Source organism: Balaenoptera borealis (genome assembly GCF_965194805.1).
Source record: "Balaenoptera borealis genome assembly, chromosome: 7".
Classification (NCBI taxonomy): domain Eukaryota; kingdom Metazoa; phylum Chordata; class Mammalia; order Artiodactyla; family Balaenopteridae; genus Balaenoptera; species Balaenoptera borealis.
In genome coordinates, this window is record NC_138864.1 from 108,579,920 (window position 1) to 108,605,696 (window position 25,777).

General features: G+C 40.2%; 2 protein-coding genes across 5 annotated transcripts in view; one reads left to right on the top strand and one right to left on the bottom strand.

Annotated features, from left to right (window-relative positions):
* The window catches only part of LOC309632094 (uncharacterized protein), a 54,097-nt gene extending 40,314 nt beyond the window's left edge, over positions 1 to 13,783 (bottom strand). The window contains exons 1-2 of the mRNA XM_082399268.1: positions 13,650 to 13,783; positions 8,903 to 8,949 (exon numbers count right to left, since the gene is read on the bottom strand). The gene's annotated coding sequence lies outside the window, so the exon portion shown is untranslated. The remainder of the gene's footprint in view (positions 1 to 8,902; positions 8,950 to 13,649) is intronic.
* MKLN1 (muskelin 1) overlaps positions 1 to 25,777 on the top strand; it is a 347,577-nt gene that overhangs the window by 154,130 nt on the left and 167,670 nt on the right. The window contains exon 1 of one of the 4 annotated variants that reach the window (XM_082399180.1): positions 13,429 to 13,657. The exons of the other annotated variants lie outside the window; for them this stretch is intronic. Within the exon in view, the coding sequence (XP_082255306.1) occupies positions 13,560 to 13,657 (98 nt within the window). The 5' untranslated portion in view covers positions 13,429 to 13,559. Of the gene's footprint in view, positions 1 to 13,428; positions 13,658 to 25,777 lie in introns of those variants that run through there. 4 annotated transcript variants of the gene reach the window in all.

Sequence of the window (25,777 nt, forward strand, 5' to 3'; positions counted from 1 at the left end):
TTCCCCAAACCAAGCTATTCTCTGTGACATCAGCTGGGTGTCCTACAATTTAATTCTATCTTGACACTATCTACCTGGACACTATCCCACAGGTTAAGGGCTCAGTCCCACAAGATTGCCCCCCCCCCACTTCAGATGCCAGTCTCAAGTAGTAGGTTCCCAGCTCACCCACAACTTCTGTCTGCCTTGGCTACAAACTGGAGGGTCCCATGACTTCCTACCCCTTGGATTGAATTGTTTGCTAAAACAGCTCACAGAACTCAGAGAAACACTATGTTTATCAGTTTATTATCTAATAAAGTGCAATGTAAAGGATACGGATGAACAGCCAGATGAAGAGATACACAGGGCAAAGTCTGGGAGGGTCCGAGGGCAGGAGTGCTTCACCCTCCAATTACGTGATTGTGTTCACCTATCTGGAAGCTCTCCAAACCCCATACTATTGGGATTTTTTTTAAGTTATTTATTTATTTTTAGTTTTGGCTGCATTGGGTCTTTGTTGCTGCGCGTGGGGTTTCTCTAGTTGTGGCGAGCAGGGGCTACTCTTTGTTGCAGTGTGCGGGCTTCTCATTGCGGTGGCTTCTCGTTGCAGAGCACAGGCTCTAGGCACGCAGGCTTCAGTAGTTGTGGCACGTGGGCTCAGTAGTTGTGGCACGCGGGCTCTAGAGTGCAGGCTTCAGTAGTTGTGGCCCATGGGCTTAGTTGCTCCGTGGCATGTGGGATCTTCCCGGACCAGGGCTCGAACCCGTGTCCCCTACATTGGCAGGCGGATTCTTAACCACTGTGCCATCAGGGAAGCCCCTGGGATTTTTATAGAGGCTTCATCACATAGACATGATCGATTATTAATACTATTGCTATTACTTTTTCCCTCTCTGGAGAATGGGTGGTGGGGCTGAAAATTCCAAGCTTCTAATCCTGGCTTGGTCTTTCTGGGGCCAGCCCTCATTGAGGAGCCATCCAATCGCTCACCTCACTAGAACAAAAGAGGTTACAAACCCCCAGGAAATTCAGAGATTTAGAAACTCTGTGTCAGGAAGCAGGGTCAAAGACCAAATATTAGAACAAAAGATGCTCCCAGTGTTCTTATCACTTAGGCTTTACAAGGGTTTTAGGAGCTCTGTGCTGGAACTGTGGCACAGAGCTCCTAAAATACACAGTTCAATGTATTTATTTTCTATTATCTCACAATAGGACACTGTATAGTATATGATCTGCTTTGTGGAAAAATGGTGTATATATATTATATATACCTATGTGGAAAAAATATACAAGAAATAGTTAACAGTGCTTACCTTGGGATAAAAGTGGAAAGATTTTTCTTTCCATTTTAAGCCTTTTTGAAGTTCGAATTTATTTTCATTATGGTGGTGTTTTACTTTTACAATTAAAAAAACATACACAGATTGTGCCTTGAAACAACTTTTAAAATGTCAATCAGTGCCCCTTCTGATACTTCTGTAGAAAATATTTAAATTACTGAAACAGGATGAGGCCGTGTATAGGCAAGTTGATTTTAGCTGGGGATGCAAATATGCAAATAGTATTGAACCACTGCAACTAGGTATATGATTTTTAGAACCTAGTTAGGCTGGATCAGAGCAGTTAGCAACTTTCTTAGGCCGTCTTGGGTCATTCACCTTTCTAAAATTGCTCAGGCCAAGCCATTAGCAAGACTCCTGTTGGAAAGCCACCGTAGCCAGCAAGAAAAAAACAGTGTGACAGGAAATTTTCTTTCTCCCTCTCTCCTGAGTTTTTTCAGGAACGTACAAGTTAAGATATAAACATGACTCAAAAGTACTAAGATATGGGGAAAATTTGCAAAGGCATTTGGATGATTCTTGCTCTTTATAAACGCTCCACATTTGCGACTGGCTGAGTCTCTTTTTAAAACACCCCAGGTACTAATCTGAGAGGACAGCCTCTATCAGGGGAACATTTTCTGTTCCCAGTGAAGTGGCACATTCAGTTCCTGGTGCAGGCTCACTTAATTCCTATTAGTCATTTCATAGCTGTATCTTAGGAAGAGAAAAATCTCAAATACTTTTGGGTGATTTCACAAGTAAACTAAAAACAAAACCATCCCTCTTTTCTCACAGTTCCCATTTGTTTACAAATTTCAAGTCAATAAAACATGTCTACCTTTGTGGATATTTCTCTGCTGATGTACCTACCTGATTTCCACTCTACTTGTGTGCCTAGATTTATTGCTGTAACATAGCAGGTGGATGCTGGGCCCACCCACCCACCCCCACCCCAGTTTGCCATTGAATAGATGGTGCATTTTTTTCTTTTGTGGTTTATGACTCTAAGGTTGTTCTGGGACACTGCTTAAAAACACAGGTCACTACCAAGTGAGACACTGGGTCTGATCAAGGTTTGTTTGTTATTTTCTAGGTTGTTTAAGGACATTAGATGAATGCTTAAATTTGTTATTGAACAGTTGCCATGAATACTGAAGATGCACATACGGGATTATTATTGTAGGTTGGTTTGTGACAGCTGGCCCTGATTTAGTTATTTCCTCAAGAAGACACTTTGAACAATTATTTAAATGCCTCCCCTCTGCAATTATAATAATAATGATGATGATGATTTTGCAACTGAATATGCAATTCAGGATGCATACACTCAACTACTGTTTTTAGCTTGCTTTTCTTTCTACATTGATGTCAGCTGCTGTTGTCAGGATTATTGAAGAACAGAGAACCATTTTTCTATTGAGGGTCACCAAACTACAAGAAAAAAGTAATCCGGGGCCAACACAGGAAGTTATAAGAAAAATAATTATTATAGTTAGCATGTAAGGATTGCTAACCATGAGCAAGAATTTTTTTCTCCTTGGAGGAAAAAAATATAGCATTTTCAGAACTTATCTGCTTTTAAAATTAACAAAATATCTTATTTAATAATTATAAATATCTGACAATGGTTTTGTTCTATAGCGTAGTCAACTAAGGAGCCAGGAGTGGGAAAGATGGTGAAATAGAGGAGAGAAGTATGTGTTGTGGGTAAGCAGGAGACAGTACAGAGTAAAAAAAAATGGAATCAGATGGAGAAGGAACAGGAAGATGCAGAGGGCCAAGACAGATAAACAAGGGGTAAGAGGAATAAGACAGAAAGACAGTAATAAGGTGGGAGAACAGGTGAAGGAGATAGCTAGGCAGGAAGAGAGAGGAAGGGGAGGAGAAACATGAATAAACAAAGGGAATGACAGACTGAGTAGTGTAGGGGGTTTTGAAAAAAGCATTTAGATTTGTTTTTAAAATGAATGTGGGACCTCTAGAATGTGGCATTTATACCACCATCACCTGTTACCAATTCTCTTTGAAATGCTGATTCACTATTGTTCACAACTCTAAGCACTAAAATCATTTTAATTGTAGACCTGGTGGATAAGGTGGGAAAGTTGAAATGGAAACGTTACAAAGTGGATGTCCAAGCTAGCTGCCATTGCAGTATCTGATTTTTGGAGACTGACTTCTCAGGAGAAATTCCAAAGGGAGGAGGAGAGCTCAGCTGTCAGTTATAGGCAGCTTCTTGCCTGCCACTCTCCTAAGATTTAAGGGGAAAAAGTTCTCAACCATAGAAATGTGCTCATCAGAGAATCCCATTGTAAGGCTGGTTATTTTTTGGGCTATGAGAGCAGTGTCTCCAACAATAAAAAAGATAAAATTAGGCCAAAGGCCAGAGGTTCTCAAACTTTGTACTATATATTTAGTAAGTGGCATTGCTAAAAATTGGTTGTGGAAGTGGGGGGAGAAGGAGATCATTTTGAACTTATTTGGAAATATACTGGAAGAAAATAAATCAAAATGATCAACACGGTAAGAAAGTCTCTATAAAAATTTACATTTGAGAAATACTTTGACCTGATTCCAACAGCTGGTGTCTCTTTGAAGACAAACTTCAGTTGATATCCTCAGATGGATCTCAGATGAGGAACCAGGAGAAATAGTTTGCTTCTTTTCTGCTCATTTGTTCTACGATATAGCTCAGTTCAGTCCCTTGTCCCGCTGGACATCCCTGTGCTCCCTTACTTTTTGGCTTGTTCGGGTTCTCTTTTCTAGTGTGGAGCCACCTAGAATTTGCTATCACCATGTTCTCCTATTTCTGTTATTCCCCAGTTCCCTCTGTCCAGTTCTCTTTGTTTCAGTAACACTGGAACTTATTTAACCTGCCCATCACCTATGTTAATATTCTTAAGGAGAAAAGGTAGGGACTTCCCTGGTGGCACAGTGGCAAAGAATCCACCTGCCAATGCAGGGGACACGGGTTCGAGCCCTGGTCCGGGAAGATCCCACATGCCGCGGAGCAACTAAGCCTGTGAGCCACAACTACTGAGCCTGCGCTCTAGAGCTCGCGAGCCACAACTACTGAGCCCCCGCATGCCGCAGCTATTGAAGCCTGTGTGCCTACAGCCTGTGCTCCACAACAAAGACAAGCCACCACTATGAGAAGCCCGTGCACTGCAACGAAGAGTAGCCCCCGCTCACTGCAACTAGAGAAAGCCAGCACGCAACAACAGACCCAACGCAGCCAAAATTGAAATAAATAAATAAATGTATTAAAAAAAAGAAAAGGTAGAGGAAGCTGGACGTCCCCAATCAGCCCCATCCTTTCATGCCAGGTAACATAGTTATATTTCCATTTACAGTGTCCTTCTGGAGCCAAAGCTTTCTAACCTAGGAAGGGATTCTAACAGGATGATTTTCACGTGAAATAGAAAGAAAACCCACAGGAGCCAACGCCTTTAGACCTATGGGATTATCTCTAGATGATTCTACTATGTTCTGGAGATAGCTTTAATAAGGAAATACGGTATTTGGCCTTTGGCCTTATGGAGATAATGCTACTGCTAACCACGACTATGACCATCATTATGACCTTATATTTTATAGGCTAATTCTTTCTGAATGCTTTGTGGATTAACCTGTTTAATATCTGGCTACTTGGTTGTGAGCTCCTTAATAGCTAGGTGTATGCCAGCACCTGGCACATAGGAGGTGCCCAACAAGTGTTTACTGAATGGATGGATGAAAGTTTAAGCAGTACAGGCAATGAAAGTGAGAGCAGGCAGGATGAAGCAGGGGGAAAATGAGAGGAGCAAGTTCTGTCTCCTCCTTTACAAAGACCAGGTTGAGCCCCGACAGTGGTGATGGGACAAATGCACTGAAAGATTCTGACTTGATGAATCCCCTTAACTTCAAATGTTTCTACCCAGAGGGCTGGGATACTTCTTTTTTGAGCCACTTTCACTTTCCCCAAAAGGCCTTTTGGTTCCAAATACACTAGGAATCAGTGTTAATTGCTTTTTGGAATATTATTTTGTCAGCTTCATTTAGATGTGGTAATTTGCAAAGCAACCCCCAGCAGTTGACAGTTCATCCATAGCTGTGTGGTGTTCAGACATTTCCTGGGATTCCTGCCCACCGCCTAGGCAGCTGGCAGTGTTCGCCAGGATCTGTGCTCACCTGGGATTAACTTGGAGCCAGTAGTGCTTTCTTGTGTCTGGGATTTTTAAAACTCTGAAAGGGTGAAGGCCCAACCCTACTTAATCCAAAAAATGAAAGTATACTAACTCATAATTTAAAAATTAGCAGGTGCTTAAAGATCATCTAGTCCACGCTTGGTGGAAGAGGAAACTGCAGCTCTGACAGATTCAATGACAAGGTCAGTTGCTGGTAGCTGGGAGGCCAGGTCTAGAATCTGTATTCTTTGTGTGGCACCAAACTGTGAGCTGGGGTCCTCTGGATTTACGCCTGTGTGGATGTAAGTGTTTAAGTTACTATTTGTTTCTTTCTGAAGCTCTTTTCCCTGACCAGAGACTTCCTGGTCCTCCTTCACACATGCTTCAAGGTCACAGCCCAGATCAAAGTGTTTACAAAAAAACTAGGCACTTATGAGAGGATTCATTGCCAGTTCCTGCACTCCCTGTGCCCTGGCTTCAACCAAGCTCAGCAAACCAAGGGAGGGATAAAGTGGTCTCTGGAACCAGGAATTTCTAGGTTTGGATGCCAACAGGCAAAAGGATGAATTCTGATTTCTCCAGCAAGCTGAGGCTGCTGCTGCCACCTTCTGGGAGAAGACAGACCTGAGCTTCATACCTGAAGCTAGTCTCAGTGTTCACCTGAGGAATAGTGTGAGGAATAAATGTCTGTTGTTTAAACTGCCCAGTTTATGATATTTTTGTTAGAGCGGTCCAAGTTGACTAAGACACAAATTGGTACGTAGGAGTGGCGGTGCTGCTGTAACAAACACCTAAAACTATGGAAGCAGCCTTGGAACTGGGTAACGAGCAGAGGCGGAAGATTTCTGAGGTGCCTGCTACACAAAGTCAGTATTGCTATGAAGGGACTCCTAGAGGCAATTCTGGTGAGATCTCAGAAAGAGGAGAGCTGGAGAGACTGCTTCCATCTCCTCAGAAAATAAAAATAACCATGAACAGAATGTTGGTAGAAATATGGACAATAAAGGCCATTTTGGTCTCAGACAGAAAAGAGGAACATGTTATTGGAAAGTGGAGGCAAGATGATTCTTGTTATAAAGTGTCGAAAACTTGGCTGAATTATGTTCATGTTCTAGCATTTTGTGGAAGGTAAGAACTTGCAAGTGATGAAATTGGATATCTAGCTGAGGAGATTCCTAAGCAAAGTGTTGAAGGAGCTGTTTGGTTCCTCCTGACTGCTTGCATAGCAAAATGTAAGAAGAGAGAAATGAATTGGAACTGTTGAGCAAAAAGAAACCAGAACTTAAAGATCTGGAAAATTCTCAGCCTGTCCATACTACTAAAAATGAGAAAGCATGACTGACGGACTTCTTGGATTTTACACAGAGCTATTCAGTTGGCACATAAGCTATTCTTCAAGACAAGGAAAGAATGACACTGAAGGCAATTCAGCAATCAGGGTTTCAAAAGGTGAGGTGTGTGGGGAGGAATCACCTCAGTTTCAACAGGCCAGACAGCCTCCAACCAAAGTCTTGGGAGTGAGGCCACCTGGAGCCTACAAGCTGTGACCACCACCTGGCAGAGCCCTGGGTGGGTGTGTCTCTGGCCTGGCAGAGCTCCTGGGGCAGGACTACTCCAGGGGGGTCCAGAAGGCAGAGCATCATGCCAAAGGGATTATTCTCTAGCCTTAAGATCTCATGGAGTTTCCTTTGCTAGGTTTTAGACTTGCTTGGGATTCATTATTCCTTCCTTCTTTCCTCTTTCTCCCTTTTGAAATGGGAATGTCTATCCTAGTCTGTTTGGTTTTACAGGTTCATAGCTAGAGAGGAATTTTGCCTCAGAATGAGTCTCACTCATATCTGATTTAGATGAGACTCTAGACTTTAGAGTTGATGCTGGAATAAGTTAAGACATTTGGGGCTGTTGGGATGGAATGGGTTAGGGTTAGTATGTATGTATTTTGTATGTATTTTGTCTGTGAGGACATGCATTTTGGGGGCCAGGGGTGAAAGTAAGAAGTTGGCTGTCTACAAACAAGGAAGAGGGCCCTCACCACATACCAAATCTACTGATGTCTTGATCTTGGACTTCCCAGCCTCCAGAACTGTGAGAAATAAATGTGTGTGGTTTAAGCCACCCAGTTTATGGTATTTTTGTTATAACAACCTAAACTGACTAAGACAGTGAGTGAGAAGAAATTCAGGAGGAACTAAGAGATTCAATTCAGGAAATATTTCTGGAGTATTTACTATGTGCTAGTTATAGAGGATTTAAAGAATGATGTAGGTATAGACCTAAAAAGTTTCCATTAATTATGTTAGGGAAAAAAGTGACTGAGAATTAGGTACTTGGGTTCTAGATTCAGATCTGCAAACAGCCCAGTTGTACAAATGACCTTAGATGTGACATCGGACATATTTGGATATTAGTTTCTTCATCTGTTGCATAATAATATTGTGAAGGGAAATTCTTCTTTTTACAGCAGAACTTGCCTAGGACATAGCACATTGAGTACTGCGTTGTGCTTCAACTCTCCTAACCAGCTGGAAGTTGTTAAAGAAACCATGAACTTTGAATGATCCTTTGAATGAGCTAAAGCAAGACCCTTACAGGACCTATCTGAGGACTTTTTTTCCTGACCAATGAAGTATGGGGCTTGTTTTAAGCAATCATGTACAAAGCTGTGGATATATTCCAGCCTATTTAGAGTATTTGTTTAATCTTTAATTAGTGTAACACACCATGATACCCCTTCCTAAAAATTAAAAACACCTTCTTTTCCCCCTCAGTCAACTGGTATGTTCCTTTGCCTGGAAATAAATAAAATCGGCTGGATTTGCTTTGCTTTTTAACTATTATTTGACCATATCTTTTTTTTTTTTTAATTTTTTATTTGACCATATCTTATATTTGAATAGCACTTTGCAGTTTACTAAGTCTGTTCCCACCTGAGAGGAATGGGATGCAATCCAACAGGATGGGCTTTTGAAACAGAGAGATTCTGGCTCTGTTACTGACTAGCTATATTGCCTTGGATAAGTTACTGTAACAGTTAGGGTCCCAGCTGGAAACAGATGGCATTCTCAAATTGGGTAATTTGAGAGGTTTAATAAAGGGACTATTTATAAAGATGTGAGAACATACTGGGAAACCACAGGGAGCAGGGGAGGGGGTGGTTACTGGAACCCAGAACCAGAGAGAGTAGTGTGGAGAGGCCACTTGGGAGGACTTGTGACCTTTGGTTGAAAGGGCCAGTCAGCCCACTGTGTATACAGGCAGGGAGTCAGAGGAAGGGATACCCCAACCTCACGCTCTTCCCTCCCATGTATCTGGAGGGACAAACCAAAGATAACAAACAATTATTTAACCTTTCTGAGTCTTATATTTCTCATTTGTGAAAAAGGGCATAATAATATTTCTCAGAGTTTTTGTGAGAATTAAATGAGAACTTACAGCAGACGAGCTAGGCCCTCTTCCTTCACTTGATCTTCAAAACCTCCCTGTGAAGTAGACAGATTTTATTAAAACCACTTTAGAGTTGTGGAAAATGAGACGCTGAGAAGTTAAGTGACTTTCCCAAGTCTCATAGCTAGAAAAGTATCAGAACTGGGACTGCAAACAAGATTTTTGAGTATACTCTGGGTTTCTTTCACTAGACTGTTCTGTACCCCTTGATCCCCTTCTGCAGAAGGCTGCCACAGATGGTTTCTTCTTTCTAGAGCTGCTATACTCAGAGCTATGCTGACTCTGCTGTTTAGGGGAAAACTGATTGACCCAGGAATCAGTGCCTAAGCCAAAAAAAAAAAAGCACTGATTGGGTATATATGAAGAAGGTCAAATGCCTATGAGGTGGTTTGATGTAAGTCTTTGACCAATATAGATCCCCATATCAGATGCTTGACAATCACCTGGATATCTATTAGGTATCCCCTATATACCACATTGAAGTCGGAATTCTTGATTTCTTCTACCTCAAAACTGTTCTAACCCCAAATCTTCCCCTTTCAATAAAAGCATCACTAGCTACTCAGTGGTGCAAACACAAAACCCAGGAGTTATCCTTAATTCTTTCCGTTTCTTCCTGCCTTCCCTCCCTCATCAGCAAGTCTAGTTGACTTTACTTCCAAAATACAGCCCAATTCAACCATTCCTCTCCATCTCCTGTTAGTGCAAGCCACCATCATTTCTTGCCTGGCTTAACCTCCTGTCGAGTCTCCTCCCTTCCACTCTTACCTCTCTCCAACCCATTTTCTGTTTTGCAGAGTGATCTTTACGAAATGTAAAATGGATCACGCTACTCCTTGGCTTGAATCCCCGCACAGGTCTCCCCTTCACATTTCCATGTCACGACTCCTTACCATGACTGTTAGGGCCCTACTTGTTCTGACTCCCATCTCCCTCTTCATCACTACGCTCCCACCACACTCTCTTCTTTCTTTTCTTTAACAACCCCTTCCCTGCCTCAGGCCCATTGCACTTGCTTATTCTCTCTTCCCAGAATGTTTTTTGTCCAGCCTTTGCATGGTTGGCACTTTTTCACTGAACAGGTATCAGCGCAAATATTACCTTCTTAGAGACACTTTCCTTTACCATCCAATCTAAATATTACTCCAGTGTAGTCTCTTCCTAGCACCTAAAATGCACAGACTAAAATTATCTAGTTGACTTATTATATTTATTATATGTTGCCCTGCCAGAATGTAAGCTCCCTGAAAGCAGGGCCCTTGTCTGGCTTTTCTGTTTGTCCCTGCCTCCCTAGCATCTAGGACAGGGCCTGGCATGTCACAGCCTCTCAATAAATCTTTTATTGCAGGAAAAGATAGTGAATGGGGACAAACCGAATATAATCAGTTACTCTCTCTGGGAAGTGTTTACTATGAGAAGCATGTTGAGACATCATCAGAGAGTAAAAGACGGTTTCTTTTAGATGACAAGATAACTGGATTACTAGAGCTGTTGATCCCTGAAAAATGATGATCCATTGTCCAGTTCTCCATGAGGCCATCAATATATTAATGTAAGGGAACTAGAGAGATTAAATGGCTGCTGACAGTTTCCAGACCTTCCCCATGTATCCTTACAATAAACCCCATAGACTAAGGCAATGCCCCAGAGGCAGTGGAGGTAAATGTGTACCCGTAGGAGATCTGAGGTACGGCAGACTCCTGAAGATTTTAAAATTTCTTTAGTCTTCTATTTTATCTTAACATTTATACAAATTTGGGGTTCAGTATCATAATATATCTACGAATTTAAAGCATTTGTATGTTAACATATCTATCTGTATTTATGTTAACATACGAATGCTTTAAATTATTTTACCATTTGTAAAATCTGTGCTGCAGGAAAGCCACGCTATCCTGGGTCTTTACATTCTCTGTGGCAATCATACCTCAGGGATACATTTTTGTAGTCTGAGAAGTTCTGGCATTTTTTTTCCTTTGCAACCCAAGTACTCTTTTAGCACAATTAATTCATTCTTCAGTAAATATTTATTGAACATCCACTATATGCAAGACACTCTAAAAGGACTAAGGATACAACTGTGAACAAGATATGCATGACTCCTACCTTCATGGGAGTTACAGTTTAGGGAGAGAGAATGAGAAATAAACAGGAAATAAAAATATATTGTGGGACTTCCCTGGTGGCGCAGTGGTTAAGAATCTGCCTGCCAATGCAGGGGACACAGGTTTAAGCCCTGGTCTGGGAAGATCCCACATGCCGTGGAGCAACTAAGCCCGTGCACCACAACTACTGAGCCTGCGCTCTAGAGCCCACGAGCCACAACTACTGAGCCTGTGCTCTAGAGCCCGCGAGCCACAAATACTGAGCCCGTGTGCTCTAGAGCCCGCGAGCCACAAATACTGAGCCCGTGTGCTGCAGCTACTGAAGCCCATGCACCTAGAGCCCGTGCTCCGCAACAAGAGAAGCCACCGCGAGGAGAAGCCCACGCACCGCAACGAAGAGTAGCCCCCAATGGCCGCAACTAGAGAAAGCCTGCACGCAGCAACAAAGACCCAACGCAGCCAAAAATAAATAAAATCTAAAAAAAAAAAAAAAAAAAATTAAAAAACATATATTGTGATGTTTGCTAAGATAAGGAAGGAAACTCAGGGTGACAAGGGAAATGTAAAAAAAATGGCACCTAACCCCGAAATAGGTGATGAGGACTGATTTTCCAGAATGAAATAATCTGAAAAACAAGCAGAAGTTAGGCAGGTGAAGAATGGGGGAGAGTATTCCTGGCTTGGTTTAGACTAAGCCCTGGAGACCAGAGAGAGCACAGAATTTATAGGAGCCAATTCAGTGTGTTAGTTTAGTGTGGCTGGAGTAGGGAGTGCAGAGGAGAAAGAGAAGAGAGAAGCTAGAGAGGTAATCAAGGCAGGATATGAAAGGCCTATGCTAAGGACTTGCAGTGTTACCCAAAGGGAACAGAAAGTCACTGAAAGTCCGAGAGAGTCATCTTAGGAAGAACTGACTTATGTGTGTTTCTAAAAAAGATCACTCAGGGACCATAACTCTGTGTCTGGAAAAGAACAAGGACTCGACTTACATTAGGGTAAGAGGTGTAATTAGCAAATTTGGAGCCCCAAACTAATTGAACCGAGTCACCATCTTAATCTTTTCCCCTTAAAAGTATCTCTTTCCCCCCCCAAATAACCACTAATCATCTTTGGAACTAATCAACCTTCTCTGGCCTCTTCCACTGTCTCTGGACTCCTAACTTCATTGCTGGGATTATAGCATTCCCTCAAGGAACAAATACTTTCCCAGCACGCTGCAACACACAAAGCACATGTGATTTTAAAGGTTAACATATTGTGGCCTTTCTATTTGGCATTCTCCATCTGACATGCTAGTGGAGGCTACTACTAAGTTTTTCTCTGTGGAAACAGGAAGTCAGGAAAGGATCTGAGGAAGTTTGGGCAGGTTAATGATTATAACGGGAAAAAGAATACAATTATAGGACTGAGGTGTTTCAACTCACTTGGTCATTCACTAAAAAACCCTTTGCTTGAGTTTTTCCGATGGTCAGGTGGAGATGAAGACGCTGTGCAGGCTTCCAGGGGTAGAACCACTTAGCGAGAGAAGGGTACTTTGGTAATGCAGTGGCTAAGCCAAGGAATAAACATGCACAATGCTGACCAACAGGTATTTGATGGGAACATTATCTAAAGCTGCTAGATATTTAGAGCAAGTGTTCATTTTTAGATAAGGAGCTGGTATGATGCCCATATGGCATTCAGAGCACATGGACTGTTATTCCCTCTGTGGTCATTTTCTTGAAACTCTCTGTCTCTTGCTCTTTCAGAATTTGGGGGCTAAATATCAGTCAGTTAAAAGTAGGTAGATTTACCAGCTGTAAGAATGATGACACCCAGCTTCCCAACTCCTTTAGGATTTTTCTGGTCTGTGGGTGAATGTCATGACTGAGCAAACCAATTGCGCGAGATGCGTATGAGAGGGCTCACAACAAATGCTTACAACGAAGGGCATCACAGACTGAAAACTGAACAGGACGAGAGGACACACGAGCATTTCCTTTTCCTGTCTCCATGTGACTCTGGAACGGGGCGGGGGGGGGGGGGGACAAGACGTTTAAAACCAGGACAACTCCAGAAGGAAAGGCCATTAGCTATTCCACTGCCATTCCCTTCAGTGCTGTTTCCTTACACAATTTAGAAACTGGAGAGAGCAGTGGTTTCCAAAGTCTCAAAGGCGTCCCTTCTCCAACTTCTTCTCATTTTCCCTTCCTGGCCCATAACTACAATTTATTTTTTTCATAATGTTTTTGGCTTTCCCCTTACCTCAGCTTTCAAGAAAAGTCATTTGAGACATTCCTCTCCAAGCCCCACTGGAGAGCCCCTCAGATGCTCACACTCCAGTCCCAGTTTCCGCCAGTCAGTCTTTCAGGAGGGTTCAGCGGTGGAGACCCCCAGAGTGAGTCGCCGACCCGCGCGCGACTCACCGCTTCACGCAGGAGTAACGACGCGAGACCGGGAGAGCTGACGGCCCAGGCGGGCCGCGGCTCCTTTAAGAGCAGGCCCCGCCCCTCCCCCTCCCGGCGCGGCTGGCGGTCGGCGGCGGCCGCTACGGTGCTGACAAGATGGCGGCTGGCGGGGCTGTTGCTGCGACGCCCGAGTGCCGGCTTCTGCCCTACGCGCTACACAAGTGGAGCTCCTTCTCCTCCACCTACCTTCCCGAGTAAGTGCCTGGCCCTGGGCTCGGGCTGCCCTACTCCTCGGCGTAAACATGGCTGGGCCAGGGGGGCCGTGGAGGGCAGCCGCGTCGAGAGGCCCAGGCGGGGCCTGGTGAGAGGGGACGCGCGGCCTCCGGAGTCTCAGTCCAGCCGCCGAGAGCGTTGCCCGCCCCCGCCTCCGGGAGGGGTTAGGATACAGAGTGCGAGATTCGGGTGGAAGGGGCAAGGTGTGTGGCGGGGCCGAGGCGCGTAGGACAACGGGGAGCCAGGTGATGCGGCGGCCGGGTTTGGGGGTTGAGAAGGGCTTGGGGGCGGGCGGCTCAGGGAGGTGGAGCAGGAGTTGGGGCTTTCGGGACTGGACGGCGGGCAAACTGGTGAAGATGTCTAAGGGCGTCCGAGGTGGTGGGAGACGGGGGACGGTTCAGTCGATTGCTGCCGGGACAAAGTGTAAAGCTGAGAAGAGTGACTGTTCCTGGGGGAGGGGGGTGGTGGTCATTAAAAGCGATTAGCTCCAGGGGAGTGGTAAAAGTCACCGACGGCTGAGGAGTTGTGGAACCTATCTGTGCAAGTGGGGAGACGTTGTAGGATTTGCGGAGGGTATCTTTTCCGGCTGGTAGTTCTGAAAAAGGATAGAGAGAGAGCAGGAGGGACATTACAGAGGAGTTCCATTATATGATGGCTCAGAGCATGGATTTATGTAGACACAGACCAGTTTCCCAGCCCAGAAACTCAGATATAGACAGAAAAGTATGACTTTAATGAATTTGACTTCCAACACTCGTTTGGTCTGGATCCCCAATTTAGGTGTTAAAAAGAGTTCCAGTGCGTTACAGAAAAACCGTGCGTTTTTCTGTAGCAAATTGCTTCTGAAATGCTGACAGTACTTTCATTCAGTATTTGCTTATGTCTGAGAGAAGGAGCAGATCGAACTCCACTTTTACATACTGATAGAGAAACTGGCTTAGTAGAGTTTTAAGATCTGTGCAGACCCTGAAGAAAAGTGCTAGCTGTCCCCCGGACCATCATTTTACAAGTCCAGGAATGATTTTATGAACAAAACAAGTTACAAATAATATATTTTTGTTACTGAACAAAGTGACTAGATATGTGACGCATACTCAAAAGTTTTCCACCTATATTTCAAAAATTCTTCACCTTTTCTCCAATTTGATTTCTCTGGTCAAATCAGTCAAAAATCTAAAAATGGAGCTGTGACTAGGAGAATCTAACTCTCTTGACTGCCAGCCCATTGTCCTATTCTCCAGGTCAAGGGTTGGCAGTCAGGCCTTCAGTAGGATGTGGTTCAGTGAGGGGTGCCAGGTGATCTGTGGCCTAATCTGGCCTGTGTGGCCTGCTGATGGCTGCTGTATGGCTGTGTCCCTGATTGATGCTGGCATCCAGCTTTTAATGTGAGAGTGAACCAGGTAAACATTCTAGCCCTCAGCTGGAGTTGAAATGTGGCCCTAGGTACTTGACTTCTGATTTTCAGGGCTTAACAAGTTGTTGAGTCTGAAGGTAATCAACATTTTTCTATACCCAGGTTAGGATTACAGATAGTTGGGAACTGGAAGGGCATTGTTTGATCTAATAACTCTGGAGATATTTTCCTGGTCTTAAGTTAGACTACTTCCAGGGTTTCACTCCTTAAATTTCTGTCGTAGGGGTGAGACTTGGATATCACAAGTCCCATCCGAGTTATGAATAAAAAAGAAAGAGTACATTTCAAGCAGGAAATGATTTAGTGGGATGGCAACTTTACTTTTTTTTTTAACATCTTTATCGGAGTATAATTGCTTTACAATGTTGTGTTAGTTTTTGCTGTATAACAAAGTGAATCAGCTATATGTATACATGTATCCCCATATCTCCTCCCTCTTGCGTCTCCCTCCCACCCCCCCCCATCCCACCCCTCTAGGTGGTCACAAAGCACCGAGCTGATCTCCCTCGGCTGCTTCCCACTAGCTATCTGTTTTACATTTGGTAGTGTATATGTGTCAGTGCTACTCTCTCTCTTCATCCCAGGTTCCCCTTCCCCCTCCCCGTGTCCTCCATTGACAGATGAATGGATAAAGAAGATGTGGCACATATATACAATGGAATATTACTCAGCCATAAAAAGAAATGAAATTGAGTTATTTGTAGTGAGGTGGATGGACCTAGAGTCTGTCATACAGAGTGGAGTAAGTCAGAAAGAGAAAAACAAATACCACACGCTAACACATATATATGGAATCTAAAAAAACAAACAAACAAAAAAAAAAGAGTTCTGATGAACCTAGGGGCAGGACAGGAATAAAGAGGCAACTTTACTTTGACTTATGTCTCGTTATCCTGGCGCCAGATTTGAAGTGGGCAGCATTCTAGTTTTGGAGTTAGAAGGCAGCCGTTTGAAATAGGAGAAATCTGTTGTTACGGTTTTCTCAAGTATATTTGTAAACTAGTATTTAGTGCATATTTAACTCTCAAACACTTTCATTTACAGTGTTTTTAGTCTTTATAATATTCTGTTCACTTATCCAGTATAGTTTTTATTTTAAAGCACTAAACTATTGTAACAGAGGAGTAATCTGAACTTTTTCTTTAAAGGAGTATAGTTGAGTATTATGGAGCTTGAGTTTGAGAGTTTTGTGTCTGCTGGATTGGTGTGTGCCATGCCTGGACTTCTAATTGCAAGTAAAGATGGCACTGAACTTCTATTAGGAAGTGAGGATGTTATAACTTTGTATAATAGGAAGTGTGAGAAAGGGATTGACTTTACTTAGTTTTGCCCTAAAATCCTAACAGCAATTGCTGTATCTTTACTGGCAGCGACAGTCATGTTAAAGTACTTTTTTTTTTTAAATTTATTTTTGGCTGCATTGGGTCTTTGTTGCCGTGCGCGGGCTTTCTCTAGTTGCGCCGAGCGGGGCCTATGCTTCGTTTCGGTGCGCGGGCTTCTCTTGCGGTGGCTTCTCTTGTTGTGGAGCACAGGCTCTAGGCGCGGGCTTCGGTAATTGTGGCGCAAGGGCCTAGTTGCTCCATGGCATGTGGGATCTTCCAGGACCAGAGATCGAACCCGTATCCCCCGCATTGGCAGGCGGATTCTTAACCACTGCGCCACCAGGGAAGTCCTTAAAGTACTTCTTAAACAGGCGTAATTTTAAGTAAAGCCTTTTGTTGAAATTATCTACAGAATAGCAAATATTTATTGATTACAAGTCACTGATCAAGGCATTTTGAGGGGATAATAATAAAGCAGTAACAACAATGGGAAACATAATGTGCCTTCCATTTGCTAGGCTCTCTTATGAACACTTAAGTGTATTATCTCATTTAATTCTCAAAACAATTATATGAGGAATCTTCATTTTCCAGCTGAAGAGACAGGGAGATGTTAAAACTTACCTCAGGTCACACTGCTGGATGGAATCAGGATTTGAACCCAGGTAGTCTGACTCCAGATTCTATGGTCTTAACTGTAGAGCTGCTCTGCTTCTGCACAAAGGTGGAGACAGGAATTCAGAGATTTGAAAGAGTTCTTGTGTTAAAGGCACTTACATTTTAGTTGCGAAAGACATGAAGTCATGAAAAAAAGAAAAATTCAGATCTCTATTTTTTTTTCCTGCAGACTTAAAAAAACGTTTTCCTTCTCAAAGTCAGAAAAGAACATTTTCCCTTCTAACCCTTTTAGATTTATTTGGACTTTAAAAATGTTAAAGCAGATCAAGTTATAGATAACACATTTTTATTTTGAAACTAATGAAGTGGCCTTTTATTTTTAAGTGTGCTTAAAAAAGTTTGCTTGTATTTTACTTTTTTCTGAAGTTTACAACTAATTTGGGAATTAAGAGAAATGTGTCTATTTAAATGATGATTAATTCTTAGAATTACATGCACTCTTTTTTTTTTTTAATTAATTAATTTATTTTTGGCTGTGTTTGGTCTTCGTTGCTGTGCACGGGCTTTCTCTAGTTGCGGCGAGCCGGGGGCTACTCTTCATTGTAGCGTGCGGGCTTCTCATTGTGGTGGCTTTCCTTGTTGCAGAGCACGGGCTCTAGGTGCGAGGGCTTCAGTAGTTGTGGCACGTGGGCTCAATAGTTGTAGCTCGCGGGCTCTAGAGCGCAGGCTCAGTAGTTGTGGCGCACGGGCTTAGTTGCTTCGCGGCATGTGGGATCTTCCCGGACCAGGGTTCGAACCCGTGTCCTCTGCATTGGCAGGCGGATTCTTAACCACTGCACCACCAGGGAAGTCCTACATGCACTCTTATATGTAAAAATATTTTATAAACTGCTAATCTCTATACTCAAATGTTTATTGCTCTAGCTAATAGTGATACTAACTACAATTTATGGAGCACCTACTGTGTGCAAGATGATTTTTGTATATAGTTTTACCTAATCCTTACAACAAACCTGCAAGATAGGTATTGTATCTATTTTGCATACGAGGAAACTGAGGTCCATATAGGTTAAGTAACTTACCCAAGGTCATATAGTTTTCAGGAGGCTTGGCAAGTTCTCGGACTTAAAAACTCTTGCGTGTGCCTCTAGTAACAACCACCACTTGGGTACCTTCTATTTGTCAGGCACCATGCTTAGGACTTAGCTTGTGTTCTTTTGATTTCGTATTTATAAAAACTCTATGATAAATATTATCATTCTCTGTTACAGCTAGGGAAACTGAGGTTCAGAGAGGTAAGTTAAATTGTCCAGGTCTGAGAGGTGAAAGGGTAGGAGATAGGACTCTGATCTTGGACCTCCTGACTTCTGTTATCAAAGAATACTGCTGCTTCAGTATTTTACATGGCTGTAATATGTTCCTAATTGGGAATACAGATAAAAAGTGCTATAAGGTGAGAACGGAGAGAGGGAAAGATATTTAGATATATTTTATCTCAACATTTAAGGTTTTAATGTATTAATATAAAAATTGGGAGGACCTTTGAAAGTATATTTATGCATCAGGTAATTTTATTGTTGTAGAACTATCCTTCTTTTGTTTACATGTTAGTGAAAGACTTCATTAGTTTAGATAGTAAAATTGGATGCATTTTTAAGTGTTTACCTTTTTCCTGTTAGTCTACTTTATTACTTAAAATCAGACATTAATTAAAACTGTACCTTTGTGAATATGTGATTCATGGTTCAGAGTAAAAGTGATATAATTTGACAAGTAGGTTAGGAGGTGAACCTATTTCAACTATTTTAAAATTCCACATTTAAAAGTGAATATATATCTTTTCTAATTGCCAAAAAAACCCCACCCTAAGTTACTTGAGGAATATTTGCAAAATATAGACCCACAGAAGCAAAATTTAAATTACCCTTAATCCCACCACCCAAAGATAACTAATCATCCTGTGATATATATCATTCCAGATATTCTGTTGTGTCTATATCTATTTTCCAATTTGATATTGTCCTGTTTGCTGTTCTGTATTCTTTTTCCTTCTTAATGTATGATAAATATTTCCTCATGTTATTAAATATTTTTCTATATTATCATTTGTTATGGATACATTATAATCCATATAATGATTTTATGGCATTTTATTTAATCGGCCCCCTATTTTGGGACATTTAGTCTTTCTGGGTTTGTTTTGTTTTTGTTGTTCTTCGGCCATTAGAACAACATGGAGTAAAAGTGATATAATTTGACAAGTATACTAATGTCTCATTAGTAATGAGACATTCTGCCTTACAGAAACAAATCTTGAACTCATTTATGATGAGTTCTGAGATGCTGAATTGTTGGATTAAAGGTATCAATTTATTTTCCTACTGTCTGTGTAGGGAACTCTGTTTCTATGTACCCTGGGTTTACTTTGGTATTATCCTTAGTAATTTGGGATTAAGAATGTGGTTTTGGTCAGATGGGTCCTTAGAGATGTCTGGAGAGTGCTTACATAATTCAAAAGTGACGTTCCTTATCATTTCTTTTCCTCGCCCCCAATTTTAGCTTTTAAATGGATTTTTATTTTATTAATCACATACATTTGAAAAATAGAACACATTTGTGAGATTTATTATTTATTTGGTGTGTAGACAGTGATTACTATGCATATGAATTTGAGGATTTTTTACAATCCCAAAGGCATCTGAAACCCAGGAGTTGTGAGTCACTAGTTTCACTAGTTGGAGGTATTCAACGCCCTGGAGACTGGAGACTGTCATGCTGTTTCTTTCCTTCCCTTTTTTCCCTTTCCCTAAACTAAGGTTAGTACTGGCTTGGCTTGGGAACCTTACTGGCCAGTGAAAGTTCTAAGACTGATATTTTCAGTCTGGTGATATTAGAACTTTAGGAAAATAAAGATACCCGGGATAGAGGAAGAGTTTGAGGTGGGTCTAGGACTAGAGATTCAAGCTGTGGAGCTGGCTCCTAGGGTTGGATCTTTGTGAACTTTACCAAGTTGTGATTCTTCTCTGAGCATCATCACTTTCCTTCTGTGTAGAAATACTTTTTATCTTGATCAAATGTTGGGAGGTTTAATATTATGTTTAATTTTTCTTTCTTTTTTTTTTTTTTGCAGATAGGCAGATAGCTCTATTATTTGCATTAACTTTTTTTGAGACTGATACAGGGACTGTGTGATGTTCTACTATTGATAAGATGCATTTCAGCTGTTTGTGGTGATCTGACTTTGCTATATGTCAGTCATTCAGAAGTCATCTTTGGAAATATGAGAGATTTTCTAGATTTTAATTTTAGAGATGTAGCTGTTAGCACCTAAGAATGGTTTTCTTTGTATTTACTCTGTTTGGGATTTCTGGCACCTCTCGAATTTATAGCATGACTCCCATCAGTTCTGAAAAATTTTTGAGAGTCTTCAAATATTCTTTCTACACCCTTCTTTTTCTCCTTTCCTCTCTGACTTCAATTAAATCCATACTCTACCTTTTGTCCTGTCCCATATGTCCTTTATGCTTTTTTCTGTCTTTTTTAATCATTTTTTTTCCTCTCCTTATTTCATTCTGGATAGGCTTTACTTGCCTGTGTTCCAGTTCACTGATTCTCTATTCTGGTATGTCCAGTCAGCTTTTAATTCCATCCATTTTATTCTTGGGTTCAGCTATTTTTTAGTATTTTTTAGTCCTAGACTTTGCATTTCTCTCTCTCTTTTTAAAAGTAGATTCTAATTCTCTGGTGAAAATCTCCACATTGTGACATCAATCAAGTTGCTTAAAAGTCTGTGTCTGAAAACTGCAATATCTGGATCTCTTGTAGGTCTCTTTCTCTTGTCTTTTATCACACATTTTATCTTGGTGTGTCTGGTAATAATAATAATAATTATTATTATTATTATTATCATTATTACCATTATTTTGGGGAGTAACTTTTGACTGAATACCACACATTATATTTAGAATTTTAGATACAATTACAAATTACAGTTAGTTGCTTAATGTTATAGCATTTCTCTAGAGAGGATTCACCCATCTTCTGTGAGGCAGATAAAATAGAGGTAGATCACCTCAACAGTCAGGAATTGAGCTGACTTGAGGCTGAGTTTTGGGTTTTGTGAACATCTAGTTTGCACAACTTTGGTAGCCCTCCAGGGAACCCAACTGAGAGACTAGGTGTTTCTAGGGCCTCTCCTATTTTTGCCTTTCCAGCAGCATGAGACTCCTAAAAGGAGGAGCTCCTTGCTTTCAGTTGCTTTCTGCTGGCTTTTTAGCCTCTTGCTTTTTGTAGTTTAAGAATCGACAGATGCTTTAAGAGGAAAATCAGTATGCAGTGTCAGGTTTGTTCTTCTGTACCTACCTTTTCTATAGCATCTTAACCCCTCAGGTCTTGGATGTCATGGCAAGACCCCCTTGAAATTGCCAAAAGCTCTGCTGACTTTTCTGCCCTTTAGTAGCTGTCTTTTCCTGGCTTCTCAGCTCCTTTCCTGTACCATTAAAGCAATAGGTGGAACGTCCTGAGAGGGAAAGCTGCCCAGAATGTGGGGCTCCCTTTAACAAAGTTCTTTGGCATCTCAAATCCTAACTGCCACAGAAAGTCTCTGATACCTTAAGAACTTTTTTTTTTCTATTTTATACAGCTTTTCTAGTTTTAAGAGGTAATGTGTTGGTCTGCTGCAGGCTATTCTGTCAAATCGCAGAAAACGCAGAAATCTTTCTGTGTTTAGTTCTTATGAAATAGACTTATATTTTCTAGGCTTATGAATTCCTCATGGTTATGTTAATGTACTGTCCTAACACTTGGGCCCCAGATTTTTTTGCACAGTGTTTTCCTTCATTTTGCCTTTTGACACCTTAACTGCTTATTCCTAATATCTGATGGGAAAAATTAGGGACTATGAATAACATTATTTGTTAGCAATTGTTTTAAATACTTACTAAAATGAGATTTATTCTTGGTTTTATTGATGATTCATGATTCTCTTTTGAGACTTGTTTATGAGGTCCAGAAATTGAGTTTTATCTTTGTCATAGTATATAGTTATTTTCCCTTCCTATAATGTGATTTTTATATTATTTACCTTTTTTTTTTTTTTATAACTTTCATGGGAATATTTATGTGAAGGCATTGTTCAGAAGGAAGATACTTGGGTGTAATGTAAATTTTTTGGTTTGTAAATATTGTTAGTATTTAATACTTTTTAAATATCCTTACATGTCTTCAATATGACTGATATTTATTATAGTTATCACCTATGTACTTGTTAAGGCATGTTGTTTTGTATAAATAGAAATGTTAAGTTATTTTAAGTATCCTTGAGTATGTCCCCTTTCCCCTTCCTCTCATTGTCCCCTTTCTTCCCTTTTGATCTAAGTAGTTTGATCAAAAGAGCCCTAAAACCTAATTCCTACTTATTCTTCAGCTGTCAGCTAGAATGTCACTCTCACAGCAAAGTCTGACTTACCCCTGTCCCACCAAAGAAGTCTGACACCCCTTCCCCACCCCTACAGTTAAATGCTTTCATACAAATGTATACCCTTCTCATATATCACTTTATATAGTTTATAATTATGCATTTATTTGTATAATTGTTTGATTAATAGCTGTTCCCCAGCTAGACCACAAACTCCATAAAGACTATGAAAATTTCCCCCCTCATCATTGTAGTCCAGCATAGTGTTTATTAAATGCATACATGAGTTAATTAAGCATTTAGACTACTTTTCTTCTTTTAATAGAGTTTTGTTCTTGGGTTAGATGGAGTCATACACTGGCCATGTTAAAAATATTAAAATATTTAGTTTTAATAATAAGTTTTAAATCCGTGCTATAAACTTTCATGGTTTTCATAATTTTTAGCAATTTCAGAGAATATTTTAAGTGAAATTGGTTATCTTGGGGTGGGGATATTGCATTTGGAAGAACTTGGAAGAGAAAGCTTCTTATCTATCTTGCTATTTTAAAAAGTTTTTATTATTAAGGTTATTTATATTATTATGGGCAGTTTTTCTAATGAGACCTCGAGAACTTTAAAGCTTAGTTTATTACAGAATCTGATTTGGCTAATAGCTTTTAATAGTTTTAGAATATATTGCCAATATTTTGATTAATTTTAGGATAAGGATCATTTCCTCCAATTCCTTAAATATAAGTATTTAATAGAAAATAGGAAAAGTAATATAAAAAGTTGGTTGACTTTTTAACATAGTAATGTTTTTGGTCTGGTAATTTGCATCCCATGCATTCAGCTACTTAAAAAGTGTAGTTCAGTGGTTTTTAGTATGTTCATGGATATGTGCAACCATCACTGCAGTCAATTTTAGAACATTTTCATAATCTCAAAAAGAAACTATACCCTTTGTTATGATCTGCTTACTTTCTTATCCCTGAGCAACCACTGATTTACTTTCTGTCTCTATAGATTCTGGACGTTTCATATAAATGAAGTCATAGAATATGTAATCTTTGTGATTGGCTCCTTTCATTTAGCGTAGTGTTTTCAAGGTTCATTTATGTTGTAGCATTTGGCAGTACTACATCCTTTTTATGGCAGGTAATATTCTATTGTATGGGTATACCACATTTTTATCCATTCATTAGTAGATGGGCATTTAGGTTGTATCCCCTTTTTTGGCTGCCGTAAACATTTGTGTACAAGTTTTTTGTGTGGTTATATGTTTTGATATCTTTTGGGTAAATGCCTAGGAGTGGAATTTCTGGGTCGTATAGTAATTCTATGTTTAACTGTTTAAGGAACTGCCAGGCTGTTCTTGGTTGATTTTTTTTTTTTCCCCCTCTGTTATTGAGGTAGTGTCAAACTGATTAGTGCATGTGAATTGAAGCCCTGTAAGGAAAGTGACCATCTGGAATTAGATAGCAAATCACTTGACTTCAAGTCTTTTACTCTGAGAACTTTCTGTGACAGTTGAGCTAGTCCTTTATCTTCTTTTATTTTTGTTCAGAATGCATGTATATGGACTGGCTCCATGTCTTCATCTTTTAAGTTATTTACCTACCTATCAGTGTACATACTTACATGGAGACATACATACATTCACACATGCTTTGGTAAGTAGTTCGTGGTGGGGATGTTAGTTGAAAGTTGGTATTTTTTTTCCTAAAATTTGTATAGTTAACATGTGAAATATTGACTGGAAGATATTTATGAAACTTGTTTATGAATTCTTTCCTTAAACAAACTGAGGCATAGATTTTAAAAGAGCTGAAAATAACTTCAAGTTTGACAGAATAGTTTCTTCTAGAATTTAGAATTTTAGATGATTAGAAAATTCACATATCTAGGTCTGAAAGTTTAAGTCTTTGACATCTATCATCTCCATTTTCTACAGCCTAAAATGCTACTATGGGTGACAGGTTAAAGAAAACTTTGTTTTTTATTTTTATTGCTAAATTGTGGTATTTGAGTCACAATTATGGCTTTTCACATTTTTGGCTATCTGTGCCATAAACAAATTATTGGGTGCCTCTAACTCCTGAATAATAGCCAAGCCTATTTGCAGTTATGAGAGAGAATTTCTGGTGATGAACTATCTGTACCTATAATAGTACAATAGAAGGTACGAAAAGCTGAGTTCAGATGAGTGATAAAAGCAGTAAATGCTACAGAAATTAGAGGTGAGATTCAGAGAATGGAGCTTCTACTGTTGGCATGGGCTTGAGGAGAGACTTCTTGGAAGAGGTAAATGAGCTATGATTTCCTTTGTGTACAGATCTAATTTATTTTACCATTCTTCATGTTTCTTGAACGCAGGAATTTATCTTTACCCTTGTGCATATTCAACAACTCCTATTTGGGAAATCAGGTTAACATTTGGCATTTGTTAGTGTAGCATATCAGAACCAGGAAGATGCTTGGAGGTAGACTTTTCCCAGACAGTATACAGGGCAGTTGATACAGGCTGGATCATTGGTCAGGTACTTCTTCCTTATATATTATATATGTGGACTGGTGTCCCTGCCCATATTTCTCTCCAGAATCACCAGTTTTTAGTAATTTAAGTAAATCTTTTTCTTTTTATTCAGGTTTGTTTCATATATATAGTTACAAAAGGTACTATTTACTGAAGGTGGCTTGGCTGATGGTGTTCCAAAGTCACTTGCTATATTCTATTCCCCTTTGAACAGCTAACATTTATCCTACCCATTATTTGACAGTGAACTCCTCTGCTCTATTTATTTATACTTTATGATTTTGCATATTAGGAGAAATAAGCATTAACTTATCAATGTACATTTAGGAGACTTGCCGCTCCCTATTGCAGAAATTTAAGTGTAATGAAAACAAAACTCTTTGAATTTTATTTTATTCTTTTGAGGAAATTTAGTAAGATATTATGAATTTTTTACGGTATTCTAACCTGCTTTTCCAGGGCATTTAGGGCAGTAATTATGTTTATATTTATCTAAAATGTAATGCATGGATTGCAAATTAATCCTCTAGCAAGTATCTAATACTATTGATAGAAATGTTACTATTGCCCTTAGATTTACTAGATTTAATAGAACAATTTTTTTGAGATGTCCTTGAATTATGATGGGCTATTAGGCTGCTATTAAAAAGTAAGTTTTAGAATGTTTTTTAATTATGTAGAGAAAATCTTCCAGATATAATAGCATATAAAAGACCCACAGATCAAAAAAAAGAACAATGCCTTATTAAATGGCTTGCTCCGATTTATCTTTAAACACACACACCCACCCCCTTTTGTATGCTTATGCATATA